The sequence below is a fragment of the Echinops telfairi genome, unplaced genomic scaffold, assembly GCF_000313985.2.
Source record: "Echinops telfairi isolate 266 unplaced genomic scaffold, ASM31398v2 ScPeMD7_7420;HRSCAF=8458, whole genome shotgun sequence".
In the NCBI taxonomy this organism is placed as follows: domain Eukaryota; kingdom Metazoa; phylum Chordata; class Mammalia; order Afrosoricida; family Tenrecidae; genus Echinops; species Echinops telfairi.
In genome coordinates, this window is record NW_022111320.1 from 42339159 (window position 1) to 42350263 (window position 11105).

Sequence of the window (11105 nt, forward strand, 5' to 3'; positions counted from 1 at the left end):
CCAGAGAGAGCCAGATAAGGACCAGGATGAAACATAAAATAGACTTTGCTCGCTAGAAAAAAGTGAAGCAATGATTATTGTGCTGAAAGAAAAAAAAATCCAGGAGAACGCTTCTGTTTGGAGAATGCCCTATCTCTCCATGCCCTTGTTTTGTGGTTCTAAAGCCACAGTTCTAATCCATACAACTACCAATACCCAAAGGCCAATATGGTGTCTGCCACTGATTATCTACTGCTCGCACAAAGACTTGGCATTGGGAAGCCAGGAAGGACGAACACATGCAGCATTATCTCAAGTTCAGAGAACTGAAGAAAAACAGTCAAGCCTGGGGCAACACTGAAGGAGTCCCCGGGCAAAATATTGTCCATGCAGGAAGCAACAACAGAAGAACTAACGGGATCCACACAGTCACTTTACCAAACACAATTGGTTCGTGTTCAGCCATTTCCAAAGGTAACATATGATCAAGCACCAATGGTACTAAAGGAACAATTCCAAGGTGCACTGAAGATATTAGCACAAAATAAAGTTCCATACATTTACAGACTACGACTTGACATGTTTCAACAACCTGATGATTCACAGGAAACACTACTGTGTGCCAAGAAATTTATAGAGGACAACTGCCTGGCCAGTGGACTGGAAGAGATTATATTTTGGCCCGTTCCAAAGGAAGGTGACCCAACAGAATGCTCAAATTCTAGAACAATATCATTGATATCACATGCAGGTAAAATTTTACTGAACATAACTTAAAAATGACTACAGTAATAAATCAGCTAGGAACTGTCAGAAATTCTTGCCGGATTCAGAAGGGAGTGTGGAACAAAGTATATAATTTCTGCCATCATATAGATCTTGGACAAAATCAGAGAACACCAGAGAATTGTGTACTTGTGTTTTACTGATTTTGCAAATGTACTCAACTGGGTGGTTCATCCCAAATGACAGAGAACATCCCAGAGAATGGGGATTCCAGAACATGTGCTCATTCAGAGAAGCTGTCCTATATGAAGAAGAATGTGGCACCAGGACTGGAAGAAGGCTTGTTAACAGCCTGTGATATACAGATGGCACACCCTTTGTATTTAAAGGGAGGAGGACCTGAAGCTCTTGATGTTGAAAATCAAAGACTGCAGCCTTCAGTCTGAATTGCAACTCAGTGTAATGAAAACAAGAATCCTTACAACTTGAAAAATGATAGCATTATGATAAGCAGAGAGAAGATTGAAGTTATCAAAGATTTCATTTTGCTTGGATCCATAATCAGTGCTCATGGAAACCGCAATTGAGAAAAAAAAAAATCAAGATGCACTGCAATAGGGGCAGATCTGCACAGGACCTCTTCAAAGTGTTAAAAGCAAAGATAGCACTTTTCAGGTGAAGGCATGCAGGACCCAAGTTGTGATGTTTTCAGCTGCCTCCTATGCATTTGAAAGTTAGACAATGAATAAAGAAGCCTATGGAAGAATTGATGAAGTTGAATTATGATGTTGGTGGAGAATATAGAAAGTACCGTGGACTTCCAGAAAAGAAATCTGTCCTGAAAGAAATACAGCCCTGATGTGCCTTAGAAGACTTCATCTCACATATGCTGGGCATGTTATCAGGATGAACCAGTCTGTGGGTAAGGATATCATGCTTGGTAAAGCAGGGGTTCAGCAAAAAAAAGAGTAAGTTACTCAGTGGGATGGAGAGACACCATGGGTGTGACAATGGGCTCAAACTTAATTGTGAGGATGGCACAGGACCAGGCAACGACAATAACAGTGCCTGCTTTTGGTGCTTTTCACACGATCTCAGCATGATTGGTAGGTCAGGGTTGTTACTCTGACATTCACATGAGGCAGTTAAGTAATCATGTGCTCAAGGTAAGCATCTAGAAATTAGACAACAAGGATTTGAACACAAGTGATTAGACTCCATTGTAATCCCTCCCCTACCCCCACTTCACTCTGTTATTATAATGCCCACTATTCCCTTCTCTTACATAATCTGCTAGGCTGATGCCCACTTAAACCAAAACCACACCAGGGCTATTGAGTCCATTCCAGCTCATAGTGACCCTACATGACAGAGAGCAACTTAGAAATAGCTTGCAAAACACAGTAGTGGAGAACATACGAAGGACACAGTGAATGCTCGTTGTTAGTCACTTGTAAGTACTTGGTACAAAATGCCTGCTTCTGACTGACCCACTGCTACTGAGTCAAATCTGACTCAGAGGGACCCTACAGGACAAAGTAGAACTGCCCCTGTAGGCTTCCCAAGGCTCTAACCCTTGAGGGAGCAGACGACAGTCTCCTTCTCCCACAGAGCAGCCGGTGGGTTCAAGCTTCCCCGCTTCTGATGGTCAACCGATCACGTAACCATCGTGCCACCACTGCTGCTTTATTCTTGGAACAAGACCAGATGCCCATCGCCCTGCTAGCCTATTGATTCTGATTCGCAGTGACTAAATCTTTTCTGGAGCAGACAGCCTCCTCTCTCTCCCATGGAGCCGCTGGTGGTGTAAACCACAGCCACACACCTGGTCCAGCTCCCACCAGGCTCTGCTCTTTTCTTTGTTGTTTCTCTGTTCTAAAGCAGTCGCTGGTGCCCTGCCTCAGTGGCAACTTCAGGATTCAGAGCTCACTCCAGATGGGCCTCACCTTTGCTTCGCACATCCTTCTGCCTCCACCTGCCAGTGTGCTTGATGGAATTCTCCCTTCCTTGTGCGAATACTCATTTGCACATGGGAAATACTCAGTGCCTTTGTGTCCTTCGTTCTGGCCTGGTTACCCTTCCTCGTGGTGGTGCTTGTTCCTCTTCTCCGTACACTTCTTTTCAGACCTCCCTGTGTTGGACCCAGTCGGCTCAGTTCTCCACGACATTCTTCTCTGCAGCCTCTCTGTTTGCTCTTTGTCTCATGGTAATGACATATTCTTGTTTTACTCTTTTATTTTTTTTATTTTTATTAAATACTTTTATTAGGGTCTCTTACAGCTCTCATCACAATCCATCCATCCATCCATTGTGTCAAGCACATTTGTACATATGTTGCCATCATCATTTTCAAAACATTTTCTTTCTACTTGAGCCCTTGGTATCAGCTCATTTTTCCCCCCTCACTCCCCCACCCTTGTCTTATAAGCAGTTTTTTAAGTTTCTCTTAGTAACTGTAAAAGGATACTCAGCCCTTTTTCTATTACCTCAAAGGAAGTGGTGGGCTTTTTCATCCAGAGAGCATTTCACCAATGCTGACTAACTTCTGTGCTATTTGAAGCCTACATTTTAATCAACTGACAGCATGGTCATGTATAATAATGAAAATCTACATGTTCATTGCCAGGAAAAAAAAGAAAAAGTGTGATAATGGAGACTTGAAAAGTTGATGCTTAGAGACTACATTTCAGTCTTAAGCAGCGGTTCTCAACCTTCCTCAGGCCGCAACCCTTTCACACAGTTCCTCATGTCGTGGTGACCTCCCAACCATAAGATTATTTTCATTGCTACTTCATCACTTGTCATTTTGCTACTGTTAAGAATCGGGCGACCCCTGTGAAAGGGTCATTCGCCTCCCCCCCCAAAGGGGTCATGACCCACAGGTTGAGAACCACTGGTCTTAAGGATCACCTGGGCTAAAACCAAACAAGCCCCTCTCCCCCGTGGGGGGCTCATCATTAGCTATGCGATAAATAAACAGATGTTGGGTTTGGGACACAGGGTGACTTTAGGACTGTGAAGGCATTTGGGATGCCTAGGTATTAGAGGGCATTGTCTCTTTTCATGATGTACTCTTTGCTTTCATGACTGCCCACCTCCCACTGCCCTACCAGGAACAAGGGCCGCACAGGCTAGCCAGTGCCATGCAGTGCCTGACAAGCCAGACTCGTCCTGAAACCTGAAAGCCGCCCCTGGAGGCGTCTCAGAGATGAGAGTTTGAGGATGAGCCGTGACACTGTGCTAGTCTTTTTCAATCCTGTGTTTTCTTTATTTCCACCCACCCCCTTTCCAGGTTTCCTGAAATGCAGTTTTTTCAACAAGAAAATGTGAGAAAAATTCTTACAGATGTTCTTTTCTGTTATGCCAGAGAAAACGAACAGTTGCTTTATAAACAGGTAATGAAAATATCGTACAGGTGGCATCCATTGACTCAAAGTTTTCTATACAGCTTGACAAATGATAGCGCAATAATGTAGCCTTTATTGTATCCAGAGTTGTATCATAATGGTAAAGCAATCAAAGACTTGCTTGTCTGCTGCATAGTGAGAAAAGCAAGCTCATTGAAGCACATATGCTGCCTCCTCATTATAAGACATTCCACCAAATTGTCTTCTATAAGGCTGTTCAATCTTTTCTTTCAACTTTTGGGAGTTTGTTTATAAACAGCCTCTTTAAAGCCAATCTAGTAATAAAACTTTGTAGAGTTATAGGTATAAATATGGTTTCTAAGTACAGCTTTTATAAATAAGTGAAAGGCCATGTAACCCAATCAAGTCTCCTATAACTCTTTGTCATCACTAGAACTTCCGAAAGTGGCTGGGACATCAGAAAATGTCTGAAATTCTCACTTGGTTTCCTTGTGACCCTTTTGTTTGACTCATCCCATTACTAAAGCAAAGCAGATTGTGTTGGATTATGCATTTTCATTAACATGTAAATTATTAATACAGAATGTATCCAGGTTTTCTACTTAAGGGGATGATGTTCCTATAAAAGTAGATATGGTTGGATATTTTTATGTGTTTCTCCAAACGTATATAGGTGGAAATTAAAACAGAATTCATGAATTGTCTAACAATTAAAATTACACACCCAGCTGCTGACCACTTAACTTCCCTTGAATCTATGAGAAACTGTGAATGAGAACTGCTCTGGGATAGTCTTTAAGTCGAATTTGCAGGTAAGTCAGAACAGGTGTATACAATTCTTATACAGCCTTAGTTTAGTGCAGGGAAAGGCTCCGGGCCTTCTCAGTAATGTAAAACCTGCACATGAGCAAGGGAAGGTAATAGTGGCGTAGAATTGGCTGTGCGCTTCAAGGTGAGGGCAAATTTACATGACATAAAGTACCAGTTGTCAGCCTAACATTCATCCGGGAGGACTTACTAGTACTTTATATTTTTAAAACTTCCTAGATAGTAAAAGCAACATACTGCATTTGAAATAAAGTAGACCTAAGAGAGTAAACAAAGTCCAAGTATAATTAACTGAAATAATTTGCTATTTTTGTATACAGAGACTACCGGAGGGAACTGATTTTTAACCTTAATTTTCATATTAGTCTATGTTTTATATTAATTGTTGACATTAACCTTTAGAATTGGAAACAGAAAAATTCTGCTCATAGCGGCAATCCAAATGAAAACGTCTGACAATACATTTAACAAGAAACACAGAGCAACTCTGTGAAGAAAATGATAAATTTCACTGAAGGATAACACACAGGAGTTGAATGGGAAACTAAAAATATTAATCCTTTACAAATCAAAACCTAAATATATTTTTCCTATGCGAATGCAGTGAGGCATTTTACTTGTGTCTGTTTTGTTACTGTTGACGATTTGGGGTTTTCAATTTTTCTTTGGGGGATGGATCCTTCTTAAAAATAGGTTGTGGGTGTGGGTTTGTGTTATTTTAAACCTTGTGCTTCAGATAAATATTTACAGAGCAAATTAGAGTTCCTGTTTGTAACATTTTTATACAAATTATTCCTTTACATTGATTACAATATTCACACGATGACCTCATTCTTGTGAGTTCCGCTTTTATTGACCTATATTATTCCTCCTTCCTACTTCTCACCTTTGTTTTGGAGTAAATGTTGAGCTTTTGGACTCATAAATCGATTGTTTTTTAAGTAGACACGATTATTTTAATTTCATGCCAAAATGGTTTCCCCTGAGTGTAATGGCAGTAAAAAAGTTTCCTTACATCTGCCATAATCCACTTTCTTAATGCACTCTGCATGACCATAGGGCTCTTCCATGCCCCTGCACCATGGGCAGAGGGGATTCAACAGAGGCTTAATCCTCCTGTTTCCCCTGTGCTTTGCTTTTTTAAATTAAAACCACTTTTAAATGAGTCAAAGGGGAGATCAAATAAGACATTTTAAGTTTATCTCCCACAATTGCAGAGACTATAACTCTACAGTAGAAAGCCCCCTCATTCTCTCTTGCAGCAGCTGATGGCTTTGAACTGCTGATCTTGAAGTTAGCAGCCCAATTTATAACCACTATACCACTAGGGCCCCATAACATAGCTGAATCCTAATTCTGGACTGAAATTCCCTCTAGTTAAGTCTCAGCTCCACCATTTACTAGCTGCATAATCTTGAGTAAATTACTAGAGTCTCCTAATCCTGAGTTTTGTCATCTGTGAGGAGACTGTAGCGTTTACCATATAGGGTTAAGAATGCATCGTGTTCACCACGTACTGATCTTGGTATTTGTAACTATTATTGTTGCCATCCTAATCATCATTAAAGTTTGCTGGAGTTGTCACATAATATAGGGAAGGAAAGAATGGCAAAGAGTGCTACTGAACTGTGTTTAAAGGTTCTGTGATCAATATGACAAGCATGGGAATGAGCAAATAGATCATAAGAGATGAAAACAGCCCACTTGTATGTATATAAGATCAAAAGGTGATGTTTTAATTCAATGGAAAAATGATACTGATTTGGCATATCTGGCATATTTGGCCATCTAGTAAAAATAATTTATACCCTTATTTGAAAAGAAATCTCATGTATAAAGCTATCGAGATAAAAATAAATATATGTAATGTGCTAAAGGAAAATTTAGGAGCGTTTTTGTATTTATATAATCTCAAAATAGGAAAAGCCTTTGCAACACGTTAGCCTATAAGAGGGCGGCTGACTGTGGCTCGCGAGCCTTCTACAGCTCTCGCGGTATATACATGTGGCTCTGAAGTAAAATTAAAAATGAAACCAAAACTGCCATAGTTTGCTTTCAATCTTCCTTATTTGTGAAAATACAGTTATGGCTCTCGAATAATTTTTAGTGGCTTTATTCAAATTTTATTAAAATTCACATTTATCGCACACTTCCATAGTTAAATTTCTTTTAAAAAGAGTTCTCTATGCATCATCACACTCCATTCTAGTGCTCCCTCCCCCATCTCATTCATGATTTGCTCCCTGTAACTTTTCAATTGTTGTGTGAGAAAGGATCATCGGCTCTTCCAACCCCCTGAGCTATAAAATCAAACAATCTCTCCCATACCTCTCAAGTCCCCTTAACAAATTCTGGGAGGTAAAAACAAAAATCCTTAATCAGTGTATAATTCCTTTAGAAACAATTACCAGGAGAACTCTCTTTAAGGGACTTAGTGGTTAAATGTTATTCAAAGATAGAGCAAGAAGGCTGGGGGGGCATGTGGTTCTGCACCACTAGTGAATTCAGGAGCTGAGAGCACGTGTGCTCACCGCGGGTCCAAGTCCCTGTGTCTGCTTCCCGCTCCCCACGGCTGGGTCTCGTCAGCCCTGTTCCTTCTTTGTCTCAACTTCTCCTTCAACTACTTAGAAAGACCTTGCAGAAAAGGATAGAATGAGAATGAATCATCAATAAAAGTATCCTCTTGTACATTCCTCTATAGAGAAGGAAAAGTCTAGATAACGGAGTCTTATAACCATCTTTATCAGCAAGAAACAAAAATGGAAAGTACACAGCTCCAACCTTTGTGAGGTTTGTGAGCCATTGCATAGGACAAGTGGGCAGGAATATGAAAGAAGTTTTTGATCATTTAGACGAGACCTGTCAATGATTTGGTAAGTTATATTTACCTTCTCCTAGGTGTCACATAAAAAGACGTAATTACCCCCTGCACACGTTTGCAATCCTGCAGCTCCATTACAGAAAAATAATACCTTGCTGTAAAAGTACTGAATATTTAGCTGGATCAAATTTAAGAAAGAAAAAAAAAAAACCTTGAGTTTCATCACAAGCTGTTAAAGCTATTATTTTGTACTAGGTGACACCCCGTTTAACATCGACCATATTGTTAATAGTTATGGGATTTTATTGAATTAATGAGACTGTTATCATGTAGTAGAATGTCTTGCTGAGTTAATTGAAACTGCAGAGATTATATAAATGGTATTAATGAACTTTGACTGCCTGATGCCTCAGCTTTAATAAAGACTGCTTGGTGGGCTAAATGAACACAGGCAGATAAAAGAACAGGTTCAATTTTGTGAGCCTACAGGCTGTTGATGAAGAAAACTTCGTTACCTTCATTTTCAGCTGGCACGGGTGTGGAGTGCAGTGACTACTAACTCTCCAGCAGGGAGAAAGGCTGTAAGCAAGCAGAAAAGCTGACAGCGTAGAGGGAAGCAAAAGATGTATTTGGAGAACTAAGAAATATGTTGACACTACATGTTTTTAAATTACACTTGGTCTCATTTTTAGCATACTGAATTTATCATCATTCTGTGAATAATTTTTATTTTCCTTTAATGAAGACTACATGCTTACTACTGATATTTATTAATCATGTGTTACTAGTCTAGAAATGAGAGTGAAAACCAAATCTCTTTCAAATCTATTTTTTTTTAAGCTTTTTCTAGTTTAGCTACAAATTAAAGCTGGACTTGTCGAAAGTTGTCATCACTGTCCATTCTGCAGTGTTCAGGGGACTCTGAGTTTCCATTATTAGTGATTTGAAAAAAATTGAAATAAGATTTAGTGTTACTCATTTTTCTTTTTTTCGTATTTTGTTTGATTTTGATCGATGTGTTGTTAATATCTTCAGTGGTAGCTATTCATTCAGTCAGCATGTAGTGAGTATATTCTATATGCTGATCCTATGGGAGGTGATAGAGCTGAAATGCATTACCCATACCTTCTCTCTCACTCCATCACTTGCTTTACATACACATATACATACCTATGCATCATTTAATGGCAATATATAAATATAATTTCAGTATACAAATATAATGTCTTCTTTGAGACTGCAAGCTCCATACATTTTAGGAACTTTTCTGTCTCATTCACCTTTGTGTCTCTGGTCCCTACCCCCCACCATAGGCTGACTTTATTTCTAGGCTGACTGAATGAATGACAAGCAAGGCATTAACAAATAGAGAATTTCGAGTGAGGAGTATTGTAGAACTGGAGAGAAGAAAACACTAAAGGAAAGGGGTCTGGGGGTGTTGGATGCAGGTAGACTGTATGTATACTCTTTCCTATAAATCAGCCAGATTAGTTAGAAACTATAGTGAGAGATAGATGGAGCACTCCATTCAAAAGATCCCATCAGCAGCAAGAACATCTAGCAGTGGACCTACATAGAAGTATGCAGTTCTATAGGGTTTGTTTTTTTTTTCATTGTAAACTTCAGTGTTCTTAAAAATATTGATTCTCTTCAAGTTAATCTACATATGTGAATGCAATACCAATAGAAAATACGGTGTTTTCCCTAGCATTTTATGTAACTAAATTGTACAAAAGATCACATGGTGAAAAATGAGTTCAAGTAGGCCAAAAATTTTGGGGGGAAAATACTAAAACAGAGTAGGAAATACATGAAGTGTTTTTACTACCAGAAATTAGAACATTTTAAAACTCATGCCATTAAAATAGTACAGTGCTGCTTAAGAATATAGAAACGAATGATATAACCATAAAAGCCAGATAAAAGGTATAAGCTAAGTATATCATTTCTGGTAAAGATGATATTTTAGATCTCTTAGGAGAAATAGGATATTCAGTAAATGGTGACTGTTTTATAAGTTTGTCTAGTGTAACTCTTGTAGAGAGAAAATGCAGCAGACAACATATTTATTTCTCATGTCTAAATTTAAATTACTACCAGACAGGAGAAGATTGAACCGCAGCAGTGGTGTCACTTAGAGCGGTGCAGAGGCCGCAGACTTCCCTGAATAACACTGTCAGAAAGGTTGACACCAAACCTGGACTGTTTATAAAATATTTGTGCAGTAGTTCATTAAAAATTTATTATTTTTTGTAAAACTTTTCTTGTAGTTAATTGTAATTATAGACATTTTTCATAAGCCCAGTTTCTGCGTATCAGTATGCCTACAAGGCTGAATCTTTATGCTCTTTACTTTTTGAACCTTCTAATATACTCTAATCAGAGCTGATATTATTCCCCAATGACAATGACAAGTTGTCTAATGATGACTGTAAGTTTGTGTTACTACTGTCAGTGCTGCTGGTGTTGTTAGAGATGAGGATTTTGTCAAATTTTGTGGTATTTTACCTAAATTGTTGTGGTAATTAATATTTGTGGATATATATCAGTAACTTTTGGGAATAAAGTAATAATTAGAAGAAAAGGAGAAATTCTTAAAAGGTTTTCCGTTACTAGTAATTCCATGACTAATAATATAATTAGATCTAGAAAGACTTCATAAAATCATTTTGTTATTAACATTTGTATAATCTATGAAATACTGCATTTGAGCAGTTTACTATATTTGTAAGACTCTGTTCCGAAATCCCACTCCTCTGACAGTTTTTCATACTGTGGTGACTTGAGTTGTGATGCTGGAATCTATGCTACCAGTATCCCAAGTACCAGCAGGGTCATCTAAGATAAATAGGTTTCAATGGAACTTCACTAGGAAAAGGGCAGGGGTGCTCACTTCTGAAAAATTAACTGAAAACCTTACAAATAAGAGCAGAAAGAACACTGTCTGTGCCCAGAAAGCCCCGAGGACACTATTCCTGCTCAGAGCAGCCTATGCACAGAGAGGACCTTAGGGCCAGCCCCCACCATGAGACAAGATGTCCCTTACTGACCCATATCGCTAAAAGGGACAATACTGGAGGCACAGTGTGGGAATTGTGCCCAATCTGACTCGACCACACTGGGGCAAAACACTAAGGGCGTGCAACAGAGCAGCAAGGGGAGCAAAGCAATGAAGTCCCCAGGGGATTCCAAAAATAGACTTGGGGGCCAGAGCTTGGCATCATATCAGACTTGCCAGAAAATACTCCGAAAGGTCAACAAACACACCTGGAACTATTATAGGCTTTTCTTTCTTTTGTTTGGTGTTTTGGTTTTCTTTTGTTGTTTTGCTCTACCTTGTTTTTGTGCTAATTATTATCTCTGCATGTCTATCTAGATAAGAC

At 39.1% G+C, this 11105-nt stretch overlaps 1 protein-coding gene across 3 annotated transcripts in view; it reads left to right on the plus strand.

The window, feature by feature from the left end:
* The window catches only part of TBC1D5 (TBC1 domain family member 5), a 570856-nt gene that overhangs the window by 340396 nt on the left and 219355 nt on the right, over nucleotides 1-11105 (plus strand). For all 3 annotated transcript variants that reach the window (XM_045297525.1, XM_045297524.1, XM_045297526.1), the window contains one exon: nucleotides 3998-4100. In XM_045297525.1, coding sequence (XP_045153460.1) covers nucleotides 3998-4100 — 103 coding nt within the window. The remainder of the gene's footprint in view (nucleotides 1-3997; nucleotides 4101-11105) is intronic.